The 27333-nt window shown below is 40.6% G+C and overlaps 7 protein-coding genes and 1 long non-coding RNA gene across 10 annotated transcripts; 5 read left to right on the top strand and 3 right to left on the bottom strand.

Annotated features, from left to right (window-relative positions):
• Positions 1-284: 284 nt before the first annotated feature.
• Positions 285-1308, top strand: LOC6553186 (sperm-specific protein Don juan). Of its 2 annotated transcripts, none has more exons than XM_001979094.3 (2): positions 285-464; positions 521-1308. In XM_001979094.3, the coding sequence occupies exons 1-2, from the start codon at positions 371-373 to the stop codon at positions 1255-1257; spliced, it is 831 nt and encodes a 276-aa protein (XP_001979130.1). In that variant the 5' UTR covers positions 285-370; the 3' UTR covers positions 1258-1308. The 2 variants fall into 2 exon arrangements, with proteins under 2 accessions (XP_001979130.1, XP_026839612.1); XM_026983811.1 differs by having other exon boundaries at positions 338-464; positions 527-1308.
• Positions 1309-1701: 393 nt separating this feature from the next.
• LOC6553187 (sperm-specific protein Don juan) lies at positions 1702-2848 on the top strand. Its single transcript, XM_001979095.3, has 2 exons — positions 1702-1910; positions 1966-2848. Exons 1-2 carry the CDS (start codon positions 1817-1819, stop codon positions 2721-2723), a joined length of 852 nt encoding a protein of 283 aa, XP_001979131.3. The 5' UTR covers positions 1702-1816; the 3' UTR covers positions 2724-2848.
• A 384-nt stretch (positions 2849-3232) lies between these two features.
• LOC6553189 (axoneme-associated protein mst101(1)) lies at positions 3233-5101 on the top strand. Its single transcript, XM_015154102.2, has 2 exons — positions 3233-3563; positions 3629-5101. The coding sequence occupies exons 1-2, from the start codon at positions 3374-3376 to the stop codon at positions 5074-5076; spliced, it is 1638 nt and encodes a 545-aa protein (XP_015009588.1). The 5' UTR covers positions 3233-3373; the 3' UTR covers positions 5077-5101.
• A 59-nt stretch (positions 5102-5160) lies between these two features.
• On the bottom strand, positions 5161-16504 carry LOC6553190 (arrestin domain-containing protein 17). The gene is made up of 4 exons (XM_001979098.3): positions 16261-16504; positions 15491-15646; positions 5874-6716; positions 5161-5740 (listed from the first exon to the last, which is right to left on the bottom strand). Exons 1-4 carry the CDS (start codon positions 16373-16375, stop codon positions 5586-5588), a joined length of 1269 nt encoding a protein of 422 aa, XP_001979134.1. The 5' UTR covers positions 16376-16504; the 3' UTR covers positions 5161-5585.
• A 248-nt stretch (positions 16505-16752) lies between these two features.
• On the top strand, positions 16753-20896 carry LOC6553191 (PAX3- and PAX7-binding protein 1). 2 transcript variants are annotated; one of them, XM_026979431.1, is made up of 9 exons: positions 16753-17097; positions 17154-17455; positions 18078-18318; positions 18376-18558; positions 18655-19308; positions 19403-19951; positions 20008-20200; positions 20264-20587; positions 20645-20896. In XM_026979431.1, the coding sequence occupies exons 1-9, from the start codon at positions 16878-16880 to the stop codon at positions 20694-20696; spliced, it is 2718 nt and encodes a 905-aa protein (XP_026835232.1). In that variant the 5' UTR covers positions 16753-16877; the 3' UTR covers positions 20697-20896. The 2 variants fall into 2 exon arrangements, with proteins under 2 accessions (XP_026835232.1, XP_026835238.1); XM_026979437.1 differs by lacking the exons at positions 18376-18558; positions 18655-19308; positions 19403-19951; ... (1 more) ...; positions 20264-20587; positions 20645-20896 and having other exon boundaries at positions 17154-17460; positions 18078-18148.
• Positions 20897-21026: 130 nt separating this feature from the next.
• LOC6553192 (E3 UFM1-protein ligase 1 homolog) lies at positions 21027-23872 on the bottom strand. The gene is made up of 5 exons (XM_001979100.3): positions 23670-23872; positions 22614-23614; positions 22055-22526; positions 21338-21996; positions 21027-21270 (listed from the first exon to the last, which is right to left on the bottom strand). Exons 1-5 carry the CDS (start codon positions 23744-23746, stop codon positions 21131-21133), a joined length of 2349 nt encoding a protein of 782 aa, XP_001979136.1. The 5' UTR covers positions 23747-23872; the 3' UTR covers positions 21027-21130.
• A 390-nt stretch (positions 23873-24262) lies between these two features.
• LOC6553193 lies at positions 24263-27286 on the top strand. The gene is made up of 2 exons (XM_001979101.3): positions 24263-24442; positions 26405-27286. Exon 2 carries the CDS (start codon positions 26434-26436, stop codon positions 26788-26790), a length of 357 nt encoding a protein of 118 aa, XP_001979137.1. The 5' UTR covers positions 24263-24442; positions 26405-26433; the 3' UTR covers positions 26791-27286.
• LOC113563864 lies at positions 24537-25251 on the bottom strand. Its single transcript, XR_003407639.1, has 2 exons — positions 24895-25251; positions 24537-24833 (listed from the first exon to the last, which is right to left on the bottom strand). It is a non-coding gene; the product is annotated as an uncharacterized LOC113563864 (long non-coding RNA).
• Positions 27287-27333: the final 47 nt, after the last annotated feature.

Raw genomic sequence — 27333 nt, 5'->3', positions numbered from 1 at the left:
CTGGTATAACCTTTTCATCTTCTAGTAATTTGTACAATAAATTTGTAAATAAATTTAGGTAAATAATGCTTAATGAAGTATGTATTGCATTACACTTCGTTTTAATTAAACGGTATATCTATGCCATTTAGCATTAATTTCTTTTGGATCTAATAGTTTCTTGGATGAAATTAAATTTCTTATTAGATTTATTTTAAACATGTTATCTGAGATAATAATGTCAGTAAAACTTGTAAAATTTTGGAAACGGGGTACATCTCGGATTCAGTTCAGGTCCTGATTCCACAGACGAATCAACAAATTCTCCAGCTGTGGTTTTTCAAAATTCTTTGTAAAATTTTTGGTACAAAATTTCAAAATTTTCCTCGAAATGTTTAAGAGAACCGCTTTAGTTTTAAGTCGGTGTTTACAGCCCACATTTATACGGCCCCACCACATCAATGTCCTTGCAAGCTTGAAGGAAGGTAAGTACTAGACTTATATTCCTGGCTGGAATGTTAATGTTAATATTACTTCATAGCCGCAGATGATCTTCCAAATCAGGAGCAAAAAAGGTTTGTCGACGGCTCTATTCACGTTCAAGAGCAAATTCGTTCTGCATTCACCAACCCACTGCAACGAAAGTTTTTGCAAAACCTAGAGCAGCAGCAGGCTCTTAAGATCAAAACAAATCGGTGGCTTAATGAAGAGAATCAGGATGAACTTGAAAATATGAAAAATGAATGCCAGAGGGTTGCCTTAGAAATCACCATGGCTGCAAAAGATGGCGACATTAAAAAAGCCTGCAAAAAACTGGCTCAAAAAGAAAAGTGCAAAAAAAAAGAACTGAAAAAAAAATGCAAGAAACTGGCTGAAAAAGAAAAGTGCAAGCAAAAAGATTTGAAAAAGAAGTGCAAAGAATTGGAGAAAAAGACCAAGTGCGCGAAAAAAGATCCTTGCAAAAAGAAAGACCCTTGCAAAAAGAAAGATCCCTGCAAAAAGAAAGATCCCTGCAAAAAGAAAGATCCCTGCAAAAAGAAAGACCCCTGCAAAAAGAAAGACCCCTGCAAAAAGAAAGACCCTTGCAAAAAGAAAGATCCGTGCAAGAAAAAGGGTGGTGATTTAAAAAAGAAGTGCAAGAAATTGGCCGAAAAGGAAAAATGCAAAAAACTGGCCAAGAAAGAAAAGATGAAAAAGTTGCAGAAAAAGTGTAAAAAAATGGCAGAGAAGGAAAAGTGCAAGAAAATGGCCAAAAAAGACAAATGCAAGAAGAAGTAATAAGCAATGTAATACATACTCGTTTTGAATTCCCAATAGTAATATATTTCATTTCCTTCTTTTTCTTTTTTTGAATAAATATAACAAAAGAACGAAATAAGTTACTGATACTCTTTTCCATCATCTGTAGTTTTTGCGTAGTAGGGACATGGCAACCTTTTTAATCAAACAAGCGTCTAACACATGCATGTTTGATGTTATATATGTAGTTCCCGAGATCTCGACGTTAATACGGGCAGACAAACCTAAGTATCCTTACGGACGAACATGATACATCCCTTTCAACGAACATATTTTCTATGTTATACAAGTATTATGTAAAAATACATTGCGTTTACAAGCTTAAGCTTAAAAAGCTTAGATTAGTTGCGCTTTAAATATGTAATTAAAAATTAGCCTTGTTATTTTTAACACTTTCACAAGTTGTCTTTGAAGATAACGTCATCACGTTTGGGTAAAATACAAAAAATTATACAGTTTAGCCATTCATTTAGATGAGCTTTTCGTTAACAATTCGTTGTGACTTTTGTGCAAGAAAAATTCAAAATTTACCGTTATAATGCTAAAGAGACCTGCGTTCGTTCATCGGTGCCTGCAGACATCTTTTAAAAGGGGCAACCCTCTAAATGTTCTTGGGCATTTAAGGAAAAAGGGTAAGAGCTCATACAGTGATCCCATTGAAATGTAACCGATACTTGTTCGGTTTAGTAATTTGCAAGCCCGAAAGCCAACCTAGTCAAAAGCCTAAGAAATTTGAAGACGCTTCGATCGGAGTGATTCACATCATCAAGAACGAATACTATGCAATCACCAACCCCATGCACCGAAAATTCCTGGACGATCTGGAGCAGCAGAAAGACCAGAGGAACAAATTAAACCGTTCGTTGAAGGAAGAAAGGCGTGACGATCTCCAAAAGATGGTAAAAGAATGCCAAAAACTAGTCAAAGAGATCACCATGCAAGGTAAGGATAGCGATGTTAAGAAGGTCTGCAAGGAACTAGCCCAAAAAGAGAAGAGCGAAAAGGAAAAAATAAAGAAAAGGTGCCGGGAGCTGGCAGCTAGAGAGAAATGTGAAAAGGATCAGCTGAAAAAGAAGTGCAAGGAGTTGCGGAAAAAAGATAAGTGCAAGAAGAAAGTTGTTTGCGAAGTAGAAGAACCTTGTGAGGAACAAGATCCTTGCGAGAAATGCTGTTGCCCTTGTGCCAAAAAACCCAAGAAAGTCGACCCCTGCAAGAAAAAAGATCCTTGCAAAAAAGAGGATCCGTGCAAAAAGAAGAAGGTGGATTGGAAGAAAAAATGCAAGGAAGTAGCCAAGAGGGAACAATGCAAAAAGTTGGCCGAAAAGGAAAAGTTCCAGAAAATGATAAAGCAATGCAAAAAACTTGCCGAAAAGGAGAAATGCAGAAAAATGGCCGAGAAAGAAAAATGCAGGAAAAAGGCTAAAAAGGGGAAAAAGGACAAGTAAAAAAAGTAAATAACCTATTGAAACTAGAGCGGATTCATAATCAAAAATATCGAACTTTGGGACATTTTTGATTCAAATGAAAGTGCGATTTTTGTTAATAAAAACTTTGCCAATCTGGTTCTTCAGCTCGTAGTGTTTGTGTTTGATAATTCTATATATTATTTATCTCGTGTATAATGTTAATTTATACATAATAGCCAAATACGAGCCTTCATGACAATGACAAGTTCAACAATTAAAAAACTGAACGTCAATATCTGGCGTCATGGCAAAATTACACTCATAGTTGTTTTTCCATATAATAGTGTTTTAGTTTGAAACTGACACTCATAATGTTCAGCCTTCAAGCCAAATATCACTAACTTTGGAAAAAAATGCACCTGGCTAGACTGAACCTGCTACTATTATAAATTAATAATAAGCCCCACTTATAGTACGATCTCTAAAAAAGCATATTTTGAAAATATTTATCATACTTTCCTATCTGACACACTTACTGTGATATTTACGTCAAATGCTGGCCCATTTATTTTCCAGTTTTTGGAATATCATGGCGCAGATCGGGTCAAAATCCTCTTAGTTTTCGCCTTTTAACCCGATTTGTTTTTAAAATTATCCGTTAAATTTTGGAACCAAACCATAAACAAACCATGTTGAAGAGAGCCTCGCTGGCGTTAAGCCACTATCCCGATGCCTGTTTCCGTGTCTGCAGTTGTAGCACGTCCCTCCGGATGTATCCTGTAGTAAAAAACAGGGGGGATCTGAATGTTGTGCAGAAGTCAAATCAGGACTATAGGAGAACGCCGAAAAAGCTGCAGAGCGTGTTGAATTGGCAGAAAGGTGTGTTCTCTATTTTAGTCACACTGGTGCAAATAAAATTTTATCTTCAAAAATGTCGTTTTCAGGTACTTGCGATTCCCTTAGCCACCGACCCGATCAGCCGTTGCGAAGTGCATTCCTGGAGGATCTGGAGAAGCGGCTGAACCAGAGAATCCTAGTTTCTGAAGAGTTTCTGGGTCGTGAGATGTCCTTCAAGCGAAAAATGTTCTGCGAAACAGCCAGTTCCGCCGATGGGTGCAGGGAAGAAAAGTGCGGGACAGGGTCGAGTGCGGGTAAGAAAAAGCAGAAGTGTGGCAAGGGTGGTGGAAAGAAGGGCGATGATGGTGGAGATGATATGGAAAAGGTGAAAAAGCGATGCAAGGAGCTTCAATCCAAGAAAAAGTTAAAAAAGTGCAGGGAAAACGTCGCAATGAAAAAGTGTAAGAAAATGGCAAAGGCGAAAAAATGCCAGAAAATGGATAAAATAGAGCAATGCATGAAGTGTGTCAAAAAAGAAAGAGGAGAGGACGAGGGATGTGAGGTAAAGAAGAAATGCCCCGACGAGGAAGAAGAATTGGAAAAGCTGAACAAAGAAATCCAGAAATTGGCCGATCAAATGAACTGCGAGAAGTTGGAAAAAATAGAAGCCATCAAACGAGCCTGCCGAGAAGAAAAAGAAAGGGAAGAGTGCGCCCGATTGGCTGCAGAAGCCCGGAGGAGAGCAGAAGAAGAAAGAAAACGCGCAGAAGAGGAGGCCAGGAGATTGGCCGAAGAGGAAGCCAAAAAGGGGCCTGAAGAAGATCTGTGCGAAATAAAGAGACAGTGCGCCCAGCTGGCCAAGGAGGCGAGAAAGAAGGCTAAGGCCAAGCAGAAGAAACTCAAGGCCCTAGCCGCCAAAGCCAGGGCCAAGAAAATGAAAGAGCAGTGCAAGAAAATCGCTGCAATTCAAAAGTGCCGCAAACAGGCAAAGAAGGATAAGGAGGACAAGGAAAAGGCGGAATGCAAAAAGGCAGCTAAGCAGGAGGCGGACAGACTTAAAGCCTTGCGAGAAGCTGAGCAGGCCAGAGAAAGGGCCAAAAACGCAGATAAAGCCAAAAAAGCAATGTGCAAAAAAATCAATAAACAGCAAAAACCAAAAGAAGTCGATGTCTGCGCTAAATACAAGTTCAAAGAAGCAACCAAAAGTAAAGAGGATATAAGCAAATCTGCACAAGTAGCTAAAGCGGCTGTAAAAGAGAATATCAAACAGGAGGTCAAGAAGGAGATTGCTAAAACGCCACCTCCGCCTGCTCCCCAACCACCAAAAGCTGCTAATCCATCCCCACCGCCAGCACCACCCAAACCCAAAGCCAATCCCGACGGACTGTTCCAGATATGCAAAAAAATAGCCGAAAAGAAGCTAAGACAAAGGAAAAAGAAGATCAAGATCCTTAAGGCCAAATGCAAAAAAATAGCTCTAAAGGAACAGTGCAAGTGTGAGAAAAAAGCAAGAAAGGTCAGGGAATTGAATGAATACTGTAAGAAAAAGAAGTAAATGCGCAACCATATCACCATTCCAAGTTTAAAGATCTCCCAATGCTCCGTACAAACAAGTTCCTCAAAGCTTAAAACATTTGGCTCACAGGTTTTGGCTAGGCCCATCAATTCTTCGTTATCTTCTGTGTTTTATTACGATTATAGTCGTACATCAGTTTTAGGCACTATTGCTGGTTTATATAATGGGAAAAATTAAATTTGAGCATTTTAAATCGGAATTGACGTTTGTGCGTATTTATACGATTATTTATTTCAACACAGATGCGGTCAAAACAATAAATCCTAAATTCCTTGTACTTCTCGAAAGTTATTTTACTTCAAAATCACCGTACACACCGTATAGGAAGGTTTTTTATTTTGACTGCAGCTGTTTATGCTTCCTATTTGGACGGAAAGCTATTAATCAATAAAGGCAAGCCGATAAAATTTGCAAAAGGGAGAATATCTCCAGAGACAGCCGGAAAAAAAGTTAAAGAATATCATTGTGGATCTAGCTTAGAGATTCGATTACTGGATCGCTGGCGGTGCTGTGGCATTATTAAACTGGAAGGTCGGATAGCGGGGGGCGAAGGCTCCGTCCCCGATCATCTGTGTATGCTCGGAGTCGTCCCTACCAGCGATCGTTGGTGCCCGGTACTGTGTCTCCACAAACTGCGGTGGCGCTGAAAAATTAAATAGTAGTATTTAAATAACTTTTCCTTGTATATCGTGCTATAAAAGTACGTGCTATTAAGGTCATCCACATAACTCAACAATCTAAGTTGGTAAGTTTTTCAATATAAAATTCATACTCACGTATATTAGGATACAGAGAACCACCACCAGTGCTGTCAGCCACGTTCCAGCCTAGAGCACCACCCACACCATCGCCGCCAGGAGGGCTGGCCGGACTCACTGGCTGTGTGGGCGCCAGCGATGGATCCTCGGACTGAACCGCCGAGGGAGCATCTGTAAATTGAGTCGGTGGCTGTACGCCAGCCAATGGAATAGTGCCCAAGGTGATTGGCACCTTGCCGGTGAGATTGCGGTGCGGACCGCTGACCTCGCATTCCACATGCAAGTCGTAGTCCAAAGCGATAATACCGCAGTTAAGGAGGTTAGTCGGGGGCAGAGCTGGAATTTCCATTTGCTGCGTAAACGTGCGAGACTCGCCGCCATTGACTGGGCCAACACTTAAGTTGGCTATGATCACCTTGGACTCGCGCTTCTCGCTCCTGGGCTGGTTCGTGTGGAAGGTGACCAACTTTCGCAGTTCAAACTTTACTGCTGTCAGATTTACGCTGCTGGTGTTGTCCACCTCGCAGGTGATGGGCAGCACCTGCCCCGAAACGAATCCAGTTTGCGGGATGCTCGTAATAACAGCCAACGGTCCTGAGCGACAGCAAAAACAGCAGAAGGACTTTTCTAGCTCGAGCTTGAATGGTTCCTTGACTCGAGGATTGAGATTCAGATCAACAGGTGCTATTACTGTGAACGCCATCTTCATGTCCTGATCGAATTTCCAAGGACGATCAAGCGTCACCTTGATGGTAAAGCGCACGTGGCCGAATTCGCCCTCAAAGGAAGAGGGCAGATTAGGCGGAAGGGCACAGGTGAATGGATAAGTGTGTGTACCAGGCGGCAGTTCCGTCTCAGAGCCTGAAAAATTATACATTTTATTTTTAGCATTTAAAAAAGACCACTTATAGCTTATATATTTAATTCTTACTTGCAGAGGAAGGGTCTATCAAAGGTTTATTATTTTATATACATACTATATAAAAACATTGATTGAATTTCAAAAGAAAAGGTTATTAATGCTATAATGTGAATATTAAATAGCCTTACGAAATTTAATTTGAATTATAAAAAGAGACTAAATGTATTAATTTTAATTTTATTTGGATATCTTTTAATGGACTCTATAGGGAAACAAGCTTCAGTACTTGGTTGGTTAATAAGTACCAATCACATATGTAAGTTAAATAACAAAACTATGAACAGAACTAAATAACCCAAACATAAGTGAATGCAATACGGTACAACCCAAAGTCAATGCCACCAAAGAAGTGTCGCAACTTTGTGACACAATTTAATTTCAATAACCCAACATCCGCCGACTTAACATCCGCCCGCAACATCAGCGGCTTCAAATTGCTAACGCTGCAATTCGATGCCTAAATATTATTGGTCAGCGCAGCCCTGCCGAACCTCTGTCGAACCTCTGCCAGCAGCGCGGCCCAAAGTCACAGCTAACGTAGGGACAGCCTAACAATTGTAAAATTAGTCTAAAATCGAACCTTGAATAAAGAACCACTACTGTGGAATTTAAATCTTAGTATTTGAAATATTAACTGGCGCCCGAACAGGGACCAGTGGAAACGGATACAGTCTCATTAAGTTAAGACTTGAGGATTAATTTCCCATCCCAACTCACTGGCCCGCTGTTACCAGAGGACTCATCCCTTAAGACGGATCTGGTGCAGCAAAACCCCATCGGTGGATCGCAAGTCTTGTCAGGTCAGCCCGCAGGACAACCTCTATTGGAGTGATCGCAGGATCCCAAGTAGCAACAGCAAACAGGAACACATCCGGATCAACGGGAGGAGTGACCACATCAATCTCAATAATGTAAGCTAGTGAATAAGTGCAAAATTAAACTTACCTAAAACGAAAGAAAGAAAAGTAAAAACACAATTAAAATTCAATAAGCTAAAAGAAAAGTTTTAAAATAACAAAATTATTAACTAAGTGAAACAAAATTTAAATAATAAATTAAGTAATAGTGAAGTGAAAAATATTTAACGAAATTGCAATTATTCAAAGTGTGCTTTAATAAATTACATCAAACTGCGTAAAGCGATAATTAAAACCACACTGCATTGCACCAAATAAAAAGTGCATTTATTAGTGCAGTATAAATTAAACCCAATCTTGCGATTCCGAAATCAAAGGACCCTCCAAGGTAGAAGGGTAAAACCAGCCACTGGTTTTCACACAATCTAAAACAAACCCAATAAATTAAATCTAAATAATACTGAATAAAATCACACATGCAATTTCTTTAAATACGATTCACACACGAAATATTCATACAAAAATAATTGCTTGCACCAACCAAATAGGACAACCAAAATTATTAAAAAATCATTAATTACAATTTCTATTTCGATAAGTGATAAGTTTTATATAATTTTCAACTCTTCAAGACCAATTATTTTATTCAACACTTGCCCATACAAAGTTTAGTAAAATTTTAAAATAAGTTAACTTTTCAAATCAATGTCAAACCCGAATAATCTTATTAGACCCGCAATATTTGATACAGTAGAAACTAGCAGAAGGCAAGTAGCTTTCCAACAACACAGAGACATGGCACAAAACAACGACGTAGCACAAACTATTAGGCAGATTATAACAGAACAATTGCCTGTTCTGTTACAGCAAGCCCAAACAAACTCATTCGACTTCACTAACGCAGAAAATCAGAGTATCAACCCCGAACATCAAAGAAATTTGGATGACCTAGATAAGGTTCCAGACATAGTAAAGGGACTACGCGAATTTTCAGGCAATCCAGCAGAGTTCGGCTCCTGGAAAAAGGGTGTAGATAGGATTCTAGGAACATACGGACACATTAAAGGCACATCTAAATATTTTGGCATATTGCACACAATTCGCAATAAAATCACTGGCAATGCCGATATTGCTTTAGAAGCTTACAGCGTTCCCCTTAACTGGACTGCAATATCTAAATGCCTTACCCTACATTTCGCTGATAAAAGAGATTTGAGTACTTTAGAGTATCAGATGACTACAATAATACAAGGTCCCAATCAATCTGTAGAAGACTTCCACCAAAATGTCTATAAACACCTATCTCTGATATTGAATAGAATTAGTTGCATGGACTTAAACATTGAGTCACAGCAACTAATGACCAAATTATATAGGGACAAAGCTTTGGACACTTTTATTAGAGGACTACGGGGAGACTTGTCACGATTATTGGGTATGAAAGAACCCACCGATTTACCCACAGCCTTACATCTCTGCTTGAAATTAGAAAATCAAGCTTTCAGGTCCAACCATGCCAACAATAGAGCGCAATCAACTAACTTCCGGCAGGCATCTCAGCCTCCACTAAGACCTCCACCAATTCAGAGGCAGCTCCCAATTATTAGCAACCCGAACTTTCAAGCCAGGCCATTTTCACAACCAAGCATGGCTCCACAACCAGCCCCGCTCATCTTTCCTCGCCAAAACAACATTAATTTTGGACAGTACTACCCAAAACCAATCTTACCAAACGTAGGACCGATTCCCATTGCAGCTCGAACTCAATACATGCCACCACCTCGACCATTTGCAGCAAAGCCACAACCACGGCCAGAGCCTATGGACGTAGACCGAAGTCTTCATACAAGACAAATTAATTACATGAACAGACCAAATCCAGGAGAAGCAGGGAAAAGACCGTCTATGCCACTTGCAACCCAAAATGATGTGACCAAAAAACAGCGGCATTTTAATATCGAAACCTCCCAGACAGACATAACTTCTAATACTGACGAACAAAAAGAGACAGAGGAATCAGAAATGTCAGCGTACGTACAAACAGTCGCACATCAAGAGGAACAAGCAGACTTTGAACAATCTTTAACTGAATACTCTGAGATAATCAACGACAACAATGAGAATTACCAGTATGACTATACTTATGTTAATTTTTTAGAATAACAAATTCCTCACTTCCATATTACGAATGCAAGCTGAGGAATGGGAAAATTCTGAAAATTCTAATAGACACAGGCTCGAATAGAAATTATATTAAACCACAGTTAGTTTCCAACCCAAAACCCAATGAACAAACTTTTGACGCTGTCTCAGTAGGAGGCAACATTCAGATAACTCATCATAAGATGGCTTACCTATTTGATGACCCCAACGCAATAGTCAAATTTTTCTTATTACCTACTCTTAAAACTTTTGACGCGATATTAGGAAACGATAGCCTAAAAGAGCTAGGAGCCATTATAGACACGGGAAAAAAATTAATGTACTTAAAAAGTGGCAAAATCATTCCGTTAAAAGAGGAAAAATTCGAGCAAATTAATGTAATAATACCTAATCTAGATCACCTTTCGCCTAATCAAAAAATAGAATTAAATCGTTTACTAAAAAAGTACCCTAATCTGTTTGCCGAACCAAACGAGAAATTAACCTACACTACTAACGTCAAAGCGGAAATACGTACAAATACAGATACACCGGTGTATTCAAAATTTTATCAGTACCCAATGTCTCTTAAGAACGAAGTCGATAAACAAATAATTGAACTATTAGACAACAACATAATACGCCCATCTCGATCACCCTACAATTCACCCGTGTGGATTGTACCAAAGAAATTAGATTCGTCAAATATAAAAAAATACAGAATGGTAATAGACTATAGAAAACTAAATAGCGTAACAATATCAGACAGATACCCTATACCCGACATTAATGGAGTGTTAGCTCAACTAGGTAACAATAAAATATTTTCGGTACTAGATTTAAAAAGTGGATTCCATCAAATTCTTTTAAAAGATAGTGACATTGAGAAAACAGCATTTTCAGTTAATAACGGTAAATACGAATTCATGCGTCTCCCATTCGGATTAAAAAATGCCCCGTCTATTTTTCAACGCGCTCTCGACGATATTCTTAGAGAACACATAGGCAAAATTTGCTACATTTATATCGATGATATAATAGTCTTTAGCAAAGATGAGCTAACACATTGCGAAAATCTTGACCAAATATTTAAAACTCTAAACTCAGCTAATATAAAATGTCAGTTAGATAAGTGTGATTTCTTTAAAACCAAAGTAGAATTTTTAGGCTTTGTTATATCCGATAAAGGTATAGAAACCAATCCCAATAAAGTAAAAGCAATTGCCAATTACCCATGCCCCAAAACGCTTAAGGAACTTAGATCTTTCCTAGGGCTATCAGGATATTACAGAAGATTCATAAGGGGATACGCCTCAATCGCCAAGCCCCTTACGACATTGCTCAGGGGAGAAGACGGTCGCATATCAAAAGGAGCTTCATCCAAAAAATTAATACAACCTGACAAAGAAGCCTTGAAAGCATTTGAACAATTAAAAAACGCCCTGATATCTGATGAAGTAATATTGCATTACCCCGACTTCAATAAAGAATTCACACTAACAACTGACGCTTCTGATTATGCAATAGGAGCAGTCCTTTCCCAAGCCAACCAACCAATAGCTTTCATATCCAGAACTTTGTCAAAAACTGAAGAGAGTTATGAAACCGCGCGTAAGGAAATGTTGGCCATATTCTGGGCAGTGAAATCCTTTAACGGATACCTATATGGTGGATCAAAAGTAAAGATCTACACAGACCATGAACCCCTTACGCATGATTGTAACTGGAAAGGTAGCATAGCCGTTAGGAGATGGAAATCTTATTTGGACGAGTACGATAAAGAATTAATTTACAAACCCGGTAAAGAAAATGTAGTGGCGGACGCATTATCACGAATAAAAAATCAAGGTGAGGTAAATTCACTAACAGCAACACAGCACAGTGGCCAAAGTTCAGGTCACAATCTTATACCCAGCATAGAAACTCCCATTAATGCATTTAAAAACCAAATATTTATTTTAAAAGAAGAACCACCCGATTATAAGTTCACAATACCCTTCCCAACATTTCACAGACACACAATTTCAAAACCACATTTTTCGGACAGTGACCTAATAGAACTATTAACAAAATATCTCAATCCAACAGTCATAAACGGAATCCAAACATCTGAAGACCTAATGGGTCAAATTCAAAATTTATATCCAAAACATTTCTCGACTATTAAAATACGATTTACACAATCTAGAGTAAAGGACTTAACAACAGAATTGGAACAGGACGAAATCATTTTAGAAACCCACAATAGAGCACATAGAAATGCTGAAGAGAATAAAATTCAAATTTCTGAAAAATACTATTTCCCCAAAATGAAAAATAAAATATCCATGCTAGTTAAACAATGCCAAGTCTGCAAAGAAGGAAAATATGATAGACACCCACCTAATCCAGTTTTGAAAGAGACCCCCATACCAGAATACCCAGGACACACAATTCACATCGACATATTCTCTACCGAGAAAAAACTAGTATTGACAGCAATAGACAAATTCTCAAAATTAGCTCAAGCAAGAGTTATAGAATCAAAAGCAATAGAACATATAAAAAAACCACTAAACGACATATTATTTTATTATGGTGTTCCAAAGTTTGTTGTCATGGACAATGAAAAATCATTTAATTCTGCCAGTATCAACTTTATGATGAAAGACCAGCTAGGCATAGAAATTTTTAGGGTCCCCCCATATAAAAGTACAGTAAATGGTCAAATAGAAAGATTCCATTCCACCTTGTCTGAAATAATGAGGTGTTTAAAATCAAAACAGGTGTATCAAACATTCGAAGAACTGCTCGATAGAACTATTTATGAATACAATTATACCATACATTCAGTAACCAAGCAAAGACCACTAGAAGCATTTTTTGGCAGAAATGTCACCACAGATCCCGAACAATTTGAAAAAAGTAGGCAAGATAATATTACGAGATTAAGAAACAAACAACAACAGGATTTGGAGAACCATAATAAAAAACGAAAGGAGATTAAAACTTATCGGCCAGGACAAGAAATATTCGTTAAACAAAATACTAGACTAGGGTCCAAACTATCTAAACGTTATAAAAAAGAAATCGTAAAACAAAATAATCGTACTACTATTATCACAGAAACAGGGAAAATTGTTCACAAGAGTAATATCAAAAATGACTAGGAGCCCGAATATTTTTTTAAATGTCCGAAAATGTCCAAGAGAACACCTATATCCAAAAAAAAAAAACTAATAAAGTTGTCCGATTTACGGTATGCATCCGATTGTGACGAATCGGCCCATGCCCCTCAAAAAACTAATTGTAATTCCACTTAACTCTCGTTGCAGGCTTCTCCTACTAATATTTTGGTTACCAATGATAACCGCAACTCTTGAAATCACAAACTATACAGATGCACACACTATTACTATCCATAAAGGAATAGGGAAAATACAATCAGCATCCATTAAAATGATTCACCTTATAAACTTAAAACAAATAGAAGAAGAACTTTTTAACATTCGAGAACACACCGTAAACGACTTAAAGAAAAGCTACTTATACCACACTCTTACACATGAAATAACCCAAGCATTCTCTGCATTAAACACCCTTACATTTAAAAATCATAACAAAAGATCAATAAATTGGATCGGATCAGCATGGAAGTATGTTGCAGGCAATCCTGACCATGACGATCTTGTCATGATAGAGAACAATATTAATAATCTTATAACTAACAATAACGAACAAATTATTATAAATCAACAGCTGCAGACCAGAATTAATAGTTTAACTACAGTCTCGAATATGTTAAAAAATTCAATTAGGAAAGACAGTTCTTTTAATAACGAAATAGCCACAAGTCTTCAAAATCAAGTCAGACTATTAAAAGAAGAGTTAATTAATGTCAAATACGCTATGCAATGGGCAAGACTAAATATAATAAACACCCTACTTTTAAGTGATACAGAACTCGATGAAGTTCATGAAACGATCAAAAGAGGTCATATTACCTCTCTTTCAGTAGAAGAAATGTTAGAATTGGTTGATGTTTCAGTTCTGCATAACAAAACAACAATAGCCTACATTATAAAAATACCAGAACTAGAACCGATTACATACCAAAACATACTTGTAAAACCTGTTTTAAGAAATAATTCAATTATCCATTTAGAAGCTAACGAAATATTTTTGTATAAAGACATATTATTAAAAACACCAGAAAATTGTAAACTATCTAAAAATATAAAAATTTGTAAAAAACAAAACATTGTTAACTTAAGCAAATCTAAATGTATCACAAAATTAGTTCAGGGAAAAGCATCGCTGTGTGACTACGCCAACGCAGAGCACATCCAGAGAGTCGAGGAAATTGACAACAGCCTAATACTACTAAACAACTTTAATGGGACTATACAACACGACAACACAACACAACAATTAAATGGAACCTATCTACTGCATTTTTGGAACGACACAATACTAATAGATAAAAAGGAATTCACTAACAAAGAGAAAACAATTATAAAACCTGGAATACCGATAATTCAGATGTCCCCAATAGAAGCGGAACGGTTCCAAATCCTATCGTTAGAATCACTACATGCCCTAAATATTAAAAACATAGGACACCTGGAAGAAATCAAAACACACTCTATTATGAATCGGATTGCAATCATTACACTGATAACTACAACGATAATTTTAATAATATTATCTAAAACATTTATACGAAAAAAGGAAAACATAACACTACAAATTCAACAAGAACCACTTAAAAATTTAAACAATCAAATCAAGAAAACTAATATCACAAACTCAATTCAGCCAGAATTCAACAATATCCCATATTTCTGAAACCTACTTGAGGACAAGCAGGAATTTGAGGAGGGAGAGTTAAATAACAAAACTATGAACAGAACTAAATAACCCAAACATAAGTGAATGCAATACGGTACAACCCAAAGTCAATGCCACCAAAGAAGTGTCGCAACTTTGTGACACAATTTAATTTCAATAACCCAACATCCGCCGACTTAACATCCGCCCGCAACATCAGCGGCTTCAAATTGCTAACGCTGCAATTCGATGCCTAAATATTATTGGTCAGCGCAGCCCTGCCGAACCTCTGTCGAACCTCTGCCAGCAGCGCGGCCCAAAGTCACAGCTAACGTAGGGACAGCCTAACAATTGTAAAATTAGTCTAAAATCGAACCTTGAATAAAGAACCACTACTGTGGAATTTAAATCTTAGTATTTGAAATATTAACTTGTATGTAAGTATGCTTTTCATTAAAATTGTATAAATTTCTAATAGCATAGATCGTTTTTATACCCGTAACTCGTAGAGCAAAAGAGTATACAAGATTCGCTGGAAAGTATGTAATATATATTTTTGATCAGGATCACTAGTTGAATCGATCTTCGTATGAGCGTCGAGATCTGTCAAATAATAAAAGCCAGGAAGTTAAGCAGGCAGGTTCTAATGACGTATACACAACCCAAATTAGTTTCATAATTTTTTTGAATTTGTTTGCCCTTACAAAGAGTCAATAGATATTGATCAAATTAGGAAAACAACAAAGATCAATAAATAGATCAACTAAATTTTTTAATATTTAAATATTCGATTCATATAGACAGATCATAACGTTTTAAATTTTAAATACAGAATTTTCCTTGCCTTTGGAAAGCATATTTATTTCCAATCTTTTAAATTCTCGAACCTTTTTTTTTGTACTTACTGTTTTTGCCTCCCAGCAGATAGTACTGGATCTTAAAGTACTCCTCATGCCCTTTCAGTTGAGTCACCTCGTTCTCGGTCTTGCCCTCGCTGGTGGTCACGCTCTTCTCCTCTGTCCACTCGGTGTTAGCTTCTCCCAGGAACCGGATGATAATGCCTACGAGAAACAAGTGGTTGTATTTACGGATTGACAATCGACGACGTTACTGTCGCGCTTTATTTTAGCTATAAATAATATGAAAAGCTCTCTACGGCATATTCAACGGATGACATCATCGCTACCAGACAGCATCTGTCTCCCGTGTTTGCTGACCTCAAAATTTGATTGTTGTGGAATGTTTGCCACATAGGTTACATGCCCCCTCAGATCTACATATTTACTTACTTTCTTTTGTATTCACACTTGAAGCTATTTATAGTTGTTATCGCCCTACTGAAAAGAGGAGAAAGTGCATTTCTTTGGAGGGTTTAACAACCGCCAGCTCGCTGAAAACAAGGTCGTTTAGGAACCGAAAGACCAACCCACATTTGTGGGTGGTGCACCGGCTTTTTGTAAGCGAATTTAATGAAGTTAGTAACGAATCTACGAATGACATCATGTGCTCATCCTGTACATTGAAGATATTGTGCTATTTTTATATACCTAAATTTCCCATTAATCATTGAACCCTACGCAGGTGTCGTCACTTCTATGAGTAATAGTATGCAGGTGGGGTTTTGATTAGCATTTACCCACAATTTGCCCACATTTGTGACTTGATCCGCACTTACCTCGTACTTTCTTGGGCGAATCGAACGTGAACTTCACCTGGCCGTTGACCGTCTGACCAGCGTAGTAGGTGTTCCACGGGTTGTCCAATTGCACTTCACAACCTTTAAGGCCCATGTTTGAGATTCTGTGGCTCAAGGCACCAATAAGTTAACGACGTTTCGGTCTGTTTTTAAACGCCCTGCGGTCGCTGAATTCAGAGGTTAGAGATGGGCGTTGTCGGTATCTAGGGATGAAATTGAACTAAATATCAGCCGATATTTTAATAGGACCAGTTTTGAATGCAGTTTCCCTGGGTATACAAACTATCTTATATATCACCTTATTAATTTAATTATTAATAGCCAGACTGTAAAATATCGCATTTAAAAAGTAATATTTTTAAAAACAGTAAGAAAATTGTTCATATTTTCACATACAGAGAAGTATTGTGAGTGCTAGGACAACTTCAATCCTGACGTTCCACCCCTGCTCGTGACCGACGTGGACACGAAGGCGACATCGAACAATTTCCATCTCTATTACAATACGACAGCAAGAAGAAGAGATCTTGCGAAAATTGGCTTTTCTTCCGAGTTTTCATTGATTAAACAAATACAAAGTAAGAAGATTGTGGAAAATGTCGCTATTCCGCAAACCGAAGAAAATCCAGCGACGCGTGTTCTCCAGCAACGCTGACGAAGAAGAGGACGGTGCATCCTTGGATCCGGACGCCGAAATGGAAGCGCCTCCGCCTCCCATAATTTCCGGCAAGAGGGAGAAAGAGAAGAGCCGGAAGGCCATAAAGCCGCAGGAGGACAACAGCAAACCGAAGGCGCTGCTCAGTTTTGCAGATGATGGTGAGTGATGCCGATAGATCCAGATCTAACAGTGAAAATCCACAATCCTTTTGCAGAGGACGACGGCGAGGTCTTTCAGGTGCGAAAGTCGTCGCACAGCAAGAAAGTGATGCGCATGCTGGACAAGGAACGCCGCAAGAAGAAGCGCGAGGAACGGGTGGAAAACAGCGGACTTCCCGGGGGCGAAAATGGTAGTACACAGCATTTAGAGTCGTCCGGTGGCCCATCATCGGGTCCCCCGAATTCCAACTCGAATTCTGTCAATGCTGGCAGATATAAAAGTGCCAGCGATCAGAGTAAAAGTAAAAAAAGTGATAATCATATGATCCAAACCGAAATACGCACAGACGACTTTGTGGTAAGGTTATTATTATTCAATTTCTTCTACAATAATACCGTTTAACGAAATTTCAACATCAGAAATTACATAAAATTATCGTAGAACAATTAGCAAGAAAAATTAGGTTGAATGAGTTTAAATGTGTAATTTAAAATTAGTTGAATTTTCTGGTCTCTAAGTGCCATTTTTAAATACTAGTAGATTAGACATTGATTCGCTTTTAACTTGTCAGTGATGGGAAGTGTCCAGGATCTACGATCCAACTATCGCTCAACTTAGAATTTCGAATTTTAAGACATTCTTTAAGTACTCTACTTTCTGTCTCTGTGACTACGAATTAAAAAACAATCTAACAATTAAGAACAATCTAACTCATTATTTCTTTAATAACATATTGATTCATACAACTTGACCCTTACCAGCAGATAAATAATTAAATATTCTGTAGCATTCTCGGTCTATTTTTTGAATTACCAAAACTCAAAAACCATTGCTTACGTAGTCATATAACTAGTACTTTTCCCACCATTGATAGTCGCATGTCTTCTCTTCCATTAAAGCAGCATGAACACCAATGCCTCAATCTAAATGAAGTCCTTGAGAGATCCACAATAATATAAATCTTATTCCTTGTCCCCAGCTAGTGGTAAAGAAATCTGAGACTCCCGAAGCAATTCTGAACGGTAGAGCTGCCCTTTGCGCTGGACGGGAGGATATGAGCGACGAAGACGACCAGCAATCCGACGATGGTGGCCTTGACAAAACGCGCCACCGCTTCTCCAAGCCAGAACATCTCAAACAGATGCTCGAAAGTGGTTCCATTCCGGATGCAGCAATGATACACGCTGCCCGAAAACGTCGGCAAAGGGCTAGAGAACAGGGTAAAATTAGAGACGTTGCCACACTAGCAATGACTTACTCTTCGTCTTATATTCCAGGTGCAGGCGACTACATACCTGTTGAGGAGCCTAAGGAGCCGACCAAACTAAGCACCCGTCTACCGTGCGAAGATGTTGAGGGCGATCAGTCGGATGACGAGGAACGCATGGACATGAACGATATTACGGGACGCAAAGAGCGTGAAGAGCGACGCGAGCAGTTTTATGCTGTCGAGAATGATTGTATGTAGAGGGACCAAGTCCGTTTCGTGGCCAGAGCCAGGCTAATTACAGGTGAAGTTTATAGACTATTGTTAACCTTTGCTCACTCCTCTGCAGCCACCGACGGAGATTCAGATCGCGAGATGAACGAGTGGGAGAACCAGCAGATCCGCAAGGGTGTTACGGCAGCCCAGTTGGTCCATTCCCAGCACGAAACCGTGCTATCCCGTTTTATGATCAAGCCTGCCACGGCGGGAATCGGTACCGGCATGGACGATGGAGATTCACCAATGGCGCAGTCCACGTCCACTCTGCTGGAGCAGGCCTATGCTAAGAATGCCCTTGACCGCACCAACTTAGCAGTAGCAGTTCGATCATCCGTCAAAGCCAAGAAGGAGAAGGCCAAGGCTACAGCTTTGCGAACTCCTCAGGAGATCTTCGCCGCCATTCAATCGCGCCTTAGCGAGCTCAAAGAGCGGTCGGCTGATCACAGCGCTAGTATGGCCAGGATCAGTACAGAACTAAAGGCGTTAAAGCTCCAGCAGTTGGAATGTCAGCAGAACGCACCGACAGCGGCAGCAAAGTACAAGTTTTATCAAGAAATAAAATGCTATGTGAATGACCTTGTAGACTGTCTGTCTGAAAAAGCGTCAATAATATACGACCTCGAAAAGCGTGCACTGCAACAGTATGGCAAAAATCAACGTTATTTGGTAAACAGACGGAGGCAGGATGTCCGTGATCAGGCCAAAGAAATCGCCGAATCAGCAAGTATGAGAATTTTGTTTCGTTTTGTCAAAGATCTAGGGAACTAATTCCCGATTATACGATATGCATATTGTAATCTTGTATCTCCTGCTTTCAGAACCTGTATCAGCTGCCTCCCGCCGAGCACCTGAATATGAAGAACAAGTTCGCCGTGCCGCGGAAAGGGAGGGTCGAAGGACACGTCGCCGATGTGAGCGCGAGCGCAATGATCTGCTTTCTTCCCACCTGGATGGCATGTCGAGCGACGATGAGATTGCCGATCAACAGCAGGAACTGAGTGTTGCTTCAATGGCGCAGATAGAATCCCAGTCGGCGGTGGCATTTGAGGACGTTACCGACGACTTCAGCAAGATCGAGCTAATACTTATGAAGTTTTATGCCTGGCGAAAGACTGACATGTCGTCATACCAGGACGCATTTGTTAGCCTGTGCCTTCCAAAACTCTTGGCTCCGCTGGTGCGCCACGAACTTGTTCTTTGGTCGCCACTGCTGGATGAGTACGCGGATATAGAAAATATGCGATGGTATCAGGCGTGCATGCTTTATGCCTCGCATGCAGATGAAACTGTGGAGCAGCTCAAGAGCGATCCAGATATCAATCTGGTGCCGGCGCTCATCGAGAAGATTATACTGCCCAAGGTGACTGGTGAGTCCTACACATTAAAAAAAAAGTTTGTGGGATAATTAATTGATTTTTTTTAGCTCTGGTCACGGAATGTTGGGATCCATTGTCTACCACACAGACTCTGAGATTGGTTGGGTTCATCAATCGATTGGGTCGGGAGTTTCCCTTGAGCGGTACAAATAAGCAGCTTAACAAACTGTTTGAATCCATCATGGAACGCATGCGGTTAGCCCTAGAAAACGATGTCTTTATACCCATTTTTCCAAAGCAGTAAGTGTATTATTCATTCAAAATATTGACCACTGTTTAAATTTTCCCTTTCGTTAACTTCAGAGTGCAAGAGGCAAAAACGTCGTTCTTTCAGAGACAGTTTTGCAGTGGTCTCAAGCTGTTTCGCAATTTCCTAAGCTGGCAGGGCATCCTGGCTGATAAGCTACTGCGCGAGCTGGCGATTGGAGCGCTCCTAAATCGTTACCTGTTGTTAGCTATGCGAGTCTGCACACCAAACGATGCCATAAACAAAGCTTACATCATTGTAAATACCCTGCCTACAGTGTGGTTGTTGCCCAACAGCGAGACCCTCAAAAACTTGGAACTTTTTATAGGATATATTAAGCAAACATTAGAGAGTTGTGATGCAAGCAATCCAATCTTTATGTAAGTAATGAAACTTAGTTTTGAAAAACAACAGCTATTAATCCTTTTTTTTTGCAGGCAATCCAGCGATAAAGCCAAGCAAATACTTCAAAGACTACATAGTTTATAAAGTGCAGGGACAAACATTGCAGTGACCGCTCACATCAATCCTAACAATCAAATACTCTTTGTAAAAATCATGAAATGCACAACTTATATCGGTCTTGTTAAAAAATCTTGTAACTCTAAGGCTCAAAACCATGTATATAAATAGCTCCGTAAGGGATTTATTAAATCCAAGTTTGAGCTCACCAAACTAAATTGAAAACAGCCCTTCCAACCTAATCAATTTTAAATCGTTTTTCCAAAAACAAAAACCATCGAAAGTGATAAATCTAGGAACTCTGTTTAAGGCGCATCGTTTTGTATCTTCATGCATAGCAGTAATAAAAACCATTTATAAACTTTGAAAATTTAACAATTGCAAAATCTATTGCAGACAATAACCAATTTACATAGACGCAATTCAATGCCATGGAAAAAAAGATCGGTATAGGAGGGTCATTAATCAGCCTTAGAAACCGATGCGCGTGAAAAGTTTTGGGCTAGCTCCACAACTTGAGCCTGCATTGCCTGCAGATGTTCGTTGGCCATTTTCGACTCGCTGCTATCAGGAGTTGCCTGCAGAACTTGTAGGACCAAATCTGAAATATACATGACAATTAGTATGATTCATGGATTCACTAGCAATTCATGGATGCAAAGGCTCACCGTGATACCGAAGCAACAAAGCGTTCTGTTCCTCGTTTAGTGAGCCGCGTATGTGCTGCAGGATGGCAGAAACGAATTTTCCGGACGCGTGCAAAATGCTACCAGAGATCGCGGTGAACAAGATCAGTGCAGCCAGGTGCAGCAGAAGAGCCGGATCTTGACACTCTAGTAGTTGCTTCTGCAGCTTCTTTTTGTGGTCTGCTATTAACAGGCGATCTTTTTTCTTGTCCACTTTCTTAATGATCATGCTGCAGGCCTTCAGCACCGTTTCCGTGGCCAGTTCAAATTCGTCAATGCTTTTATTCAGGGCTTTGTTTTGCTCGAGCAACGCGGCACGGTATTGAGCCTCACATTCCTGAGCCAACTTATTACGCTGGTCCACATTCAGGTTGGTATTTTTCACAGTCAGATTGCACTCGCCTGCCACGTATAGGGAAAGTTCGTTGCAAATGTCATTTCCCAATGACTTCAGCAAGTATTTAACCAACTGGGTTTGCGTGTCCTGCGGGAAAAGCTTCAAGCCCTTTTCATAGAGCCTTATGTCTATCAAAAGCGTATTGATGCGATCCTGGATAGCAGCGTGGGTCTGACGGCGATTTGTCTGCGGTGTAGCCTCGAACAACTCCTGAGCACGTGCCAAGGCCGTCTGATTAAATTGGCTATTATGAAATGGTTATCAAAAATTTAATTGGGATATACTTTGTTCATAAAACGTACTTGGTATAAAGAGCAGCGATGGGTTTCGACAAGTGCTCCAGTCCCTCTTCTTCTAGGCTTGCAGTAATCAGTTTGACAATGTCCGCCGTCTTGACCAGCTCCAATGGCTTCACTGCCTTTTTGTTTACGCCACCACCACCTCGTGAGCCTTGCTGAACATCGTCCTCATCGTCGCTGTCGTTATGAGCTGCCGCCTTTCCGCGTTGATGCTTCTTTGTGGACTTGGTCTTAGTCTCACGCCCTTGAGCTCCTCCTCCTGCTTTGCCAGAGGACGCCTTTTTTCTCCGCTCGTCGCGCTTGTCCACCTTGCCATCGTCCTCTAGCTCTTGGGTCGACGCGTTTCCCTTCTGCGCTAGAGTCTTCTCCACAATGTACTGCTGGTATACGCCGCCATCGATGGCCGCCTTTGCCTGAGACTCTGCCAACGCTTGACAGGGCTGCACCAATTGCGCGAGGTATGGTTGCGAGAACACTAAAAGTAGGATTAGTTGATTAACATATGTATATGAAATTTAACATAACATTAAACATATTAAACATATTGGACTCAAGTACGTACCGATGCTGTCAAGATACACGAAGTTGCTAGGATTGCTGTGCTTTTGTGCCATAATGGTGCTGAATACCTCCTCGATATCCTCCTCGGACAAATTGGATGGAAGTATGGTGGTCAGATCCAGATACTGTTTGGTCGCACTGCATTCATTTAGCGCCGTGACCACCGTGAGCTCCACAAGTCGAGCGCCAAGGGCCACACGCTTGAGAAAGAGAAACTCTTCGTTAGGGAACTGCTTGCGAATGTAGGACTTGGCATCCGAAATTCCCAGCTTTTGGATGGCGTCGTACTCAAGGAAGCTGTTCTGCTTGTAGAACGAGTTCACCCAGTCGGCCTGCGTCTTGGCATAGATGTGCGGCACGTATTGCGAGTTGGCCAGCTTGGAGGTCACCTGGCCGGCTGGCGCAATTTCGTCCAGCAGCGAGTGGAAGATCTTCTCCTGCACACCGATCTGCTGCAGGATCACAGCCACGTTTATGGGTCTAGTAATGGCAGCTAGGGCTCCCCGAATCTTTGCTTTGCAACGTTGGATGTAGGCCTGAGTAAAGAACACCCGCGGATTTGCGGCATCCTGGCGACCCTTAATGATCTTACCCAGATGCTTTTCGACCACGTCGTGTTGCAGAAAGTCTGACGGCAGATCGAACTGCGAAGCCAATTCCGAAATCGAAATCTCTCCTCGCAGAACCAGCTTCTCATTGATCTCCTGGGCAATATGACTGATGTAGTCCTCGTCGATAAGCTGTCCCAGTACCAGGTGTACGCTTGGATTCTCCGCAGCTATTCGCTCGGCTAGGACCTCGATTCGTGACAAATCCACATTTAGGGTTTTGCTGACCTCCACCAAGTTGGCACGACCTCCATTCACATACAACTCGTCCTGGATTTCGCGCTCCAGGTGATCCGGCGTGATGTACTCCTTGCCATCGTTGGTGAAAACTACCTCCAGCATCTGCTTCTCCAGCAGCAGCGTGACAATTTCCACGCAGTTTCGCTCCGAGAGCCTTCAAAATTATAAGGTAACAAGATAAAGCAGTAAAATAGGAAAGCTTAGCTTACTTCTGCAGCGTGGACGTGAGCTGCGCCTTTTGAAAGTCGGCTGCCAAGCGCTTGATCTCGTCCCAGTCACTACCCATATTGTTATGATTCGCTGAGATAGTAGAGATAAAGATATTAGACTGTGCTCAGATGCAATCTGAAAAACCTAAAATGAAACGTCAACAAAAGTCAAGTGTGACCATGCCGCTAAAAAGTGGCTTTACCGGTTTGAGTCATGGCAAGGGTTGAACACTGGGCTAATGTCTTGAGTCTGTCATCCAAGAAGAAACAGGAGAGAAGGCCATGTTCGATCTCATCGTCTATCCCGTGACTCAGCTACAGGGAGTTACTATTTTATTTTAATAAAAATAAAAGAAATCAAAAAATTGTTGTAAAATTGTGGTGTAGAAACCAGTTCTTCCTCTTCCCCTTTTGGGTTTCAATCAGTAAGTGGAAAACTTCTGATCATCAATGTATTTTTGTAAGTACAGTGCCTAGTTAAATACATTAATTTATTCAAAAGTTACAATTCGTTCTTATAGATGGCGCGTAAGTCAATCTCAATATTAACAGAGCCCTAGGATACTGTAAAACGGAATGTGACCAGACTTGCAAGCTTTCCCTACGAGCGTAACGCAGATGCTCGGTATAATCGCAATAGTCTGCTCCGGTCACTCAGCACCATTTTTGAAATCAACGTTCGTTGGCAAGTGCGCGTCGTTTTTCGCATCTCTTATTCGTAAATTTATAGCCTGACTGCTTCGAGCAAAGCCGTGTTCCGGAGTCTTTCCAAGGTAAGCGTGACTTAGATGCCAAAAGCCTAGGCCCACAGATAGTAAGCCAACAGCGTCTCCGCGGCATAAATCAATAATTTTCTCAGACCAGTACTTTTCACTTGTGTCATGGAATTTTATTCACCGAGCGCAAGCGCTGTCTGTGTGTGCGTGTGTGTGTGTGTATGTGCAGCTGCTTTACAATTTTATTTAGCACAGCTGCCATATGCATTATAAATAACACATCCTCTGTGAAGTAAAAAAAAGATTCCCGGTTTCTGCTTCGGTGATTTGGGCTCTGGTCCCCGGTGGGGGCTCTCCGGTTGCCTCTCCTTTTTGGCGGCCATATTGGTCGGGTTTTGTGTGTTTCGCTTTAGTCGGGCGATTATTGCATGCACCTAGGCACGGAAAACTAGCCGAAAGCAGTTTAAACCGAATCTCATTAGCCTGCTCTTGGAGTGGTTTTTGTTTACCTCGTTTTCTGGTCGGCCAGTTTCCGTGTGCATCGCCGTTTTAGTCTAATCGATGATACATTTTAAGTAGGTCTGCCGAAACTGGATTTGCGTCTAATGTGTTTTGGCCATACATATGTATACACTTGGTCAACAAGTCGGCGAAGGCAGCAAGCCCTCAATTTCAAGTTTTATCCAGATTGCTCATTACTCATAATTTCAGCACTACTACCAGCACAAAGCACAGTTAATGTGATTTTCGTATGCATGCAGATGTGTGTGTGAGAGCCGGCAATCGCCCTAGGGAAGCAAAAACAACAAGTACAGTGGAAAGGGAACACGGCAATCAGTCGCTGTTATTGCCTTTCTGCACAGAGAGAAAATACTAATGCGGTTTTTTTTTGCCAACGAATTAAATTTTTTCTACTACAGGCCCTTGATTTACCCTATGTGGTGTTGCATTGGTCTTTTATATAAAATTTACATATGTAGATGTCGAAACTTAACAAGAACCACAATATTTTGAGCTGTGTACTGTTGTACTACTGTTTTTTGCTCAGGTGGAAAGCGTTCAACTATGGGAATTGGAATCGCTTGTGAGCCGTCTAATCTAGAGATCTTTGACTCGCTGCGGTCATTCACATTGCTTTGTTTTCCCATGCCCCAACAAAATTGCCAGTGTGTGTGGCATCTGTTTGTTGTTTGTTGTTGTCACCAACAGCCACCCCAAATGGGATACACCCTGAGCGGGAGTTGGGCGGACAGCGCCTCCCCAGCGGATGACGCATCATTACAAATGCTTCACAGCACTTGCCTCAGATGTCATCGCCTGGGAGGCGACCTCTTTTTCGCATTAGCGAGTCATAAATAGATGGAAAACGCCGCAAAGATACGGCAAAACACTTATAAATATGGATGGGTATGACTTCCAAGTAATATTAGGAAGCTATTTGCATCTTGGATGCTAATATATTTACATACATTATAGGAGCTGCAATCTAATAACTTGATAACTTGCTCTAATTGTCTAGTCAATAAACTAGAAAATGATTGATTTGCTCTCTAGTCTGATTATTGGCTCTTATCATCACCAAGACAGACTTTATAATTCAAACTGTAGCCAATGGCTGCAAAACGCACTTTTTGAGCCCACTGTGCAAATGCTTGACACAAAAACGGAGAAATGAACAATGCCAAAAACAACAACGAAAGTGAGACAGCCACAAAACGCGCAATTACAGTTAACGGCAAAGTTAAAAAGTTGAAGGCAGCGCACCCAGAAAAATAGATGGAAGTGCCGATGAGTTTCTATGTGTACAATAACGGTCGACAAGGTGGCAGAAGGGCAGAACAAATAGGCCTCGTTTTCACTCCACTTCACAAAGAGTTTCCAGTGGGGCGATGTCGAATGACGGGCGTCATTGTGCTTGTGCCGGGCGTCATATCCGCAAATGGCGTGACTGAATTTGTAGTCTAGGGCACTCGTATTTCCGACCGCATCTGATTCACTTTTCATTGTTATGCATTGCAGCCACTGAAACCACAACCAGCAACGCCAAAATGACATCCACCGAGCTGAAAATCGGCCTGACCACCAGTGCCCGTCCCTCCAGCCGAGTGCTGAAGCCCCCAGGCGGCGGACACACCAATATCTTCTCGGAGCCTGACGTGGCCGTTCCCGCCCCTCGTGCCAAGTACAACCAACAGAACTCCTCAAACCTCAACGCCTGCATGGGCTCAACGGATCCCAACAAGGTGGTGGAGAAAATTCGCGAAGAGGTCTCCACCCAGAAGGAGGAGGCCAAGTCCGCTCCACCCAGCCAGCCCAAGGAGCCGGCGAACAAGCCAGCGGCCACGAATGGAGAGGCTCGCGGTCGAGTTCCACCCGGCGGTTTTTCGTCGGGCGGATTCTGGTAGAGGGAGTGTGCCCGGGTGCAGAAGCAGCTGCCAAGCATTTAATGACTCACCATCACATCCTCAGACCGACATAAGAATCATAAACCTATAAATATAACTCGCTTATAACATACGTATACACCTATATTTAGAGGCGCATTACCTATATTAACCTGCTGATCAGCCGAAGAAGAAAGGAAACTGATTATATTTTGCAAAGCAGCACTCCAAGTCGTTCTTCCTTTCGTCGTTTCATTTTCATGTCCCACATTTGTTCTATTGTCTAAGTACAGGTTAACATGTCTAACGAAATTGTTGAAATTAAGTAACTCGTGATTCCGCCCCACAAATATGGATGGTATGGATGACTATGCTAAAATCGATCACCTACTAAGCCTAATTTAGCATTTGTACTTAAAGTGTCCAATCGAAACTTCTTATAGTCTGTACAATTTGTCTAAACGAATACCATTATAACCATCGATGTATTACTCCAAATAAAACATTTAATTATAAATTATGGCTCTTTTATTTTTGCAAGTTGGTGGAGATTCTTCAGAGTCC

Source organism: Drosophila erecta, unplaced genomic scaffold (genome assembly GCF_003286155.1).
Source record: "Drosophila erecta strain 14021-0224.00,06,07 unplaced genomic scaffold, DereRS2 tig00000000-arrow-pilon, whole genome shotgun sequence".
In the NCBI taxonomy this organism is placed as follows: domain Eukaryota; kingdom Metazoa; phylum Arthropoda; class Insecta; order Diptera; family Drosophilidae; genus Drosophila; species Drosophila erecta.
This window is presented reverse-complemented; position numbering and strand designations above follow the sequence as displayed.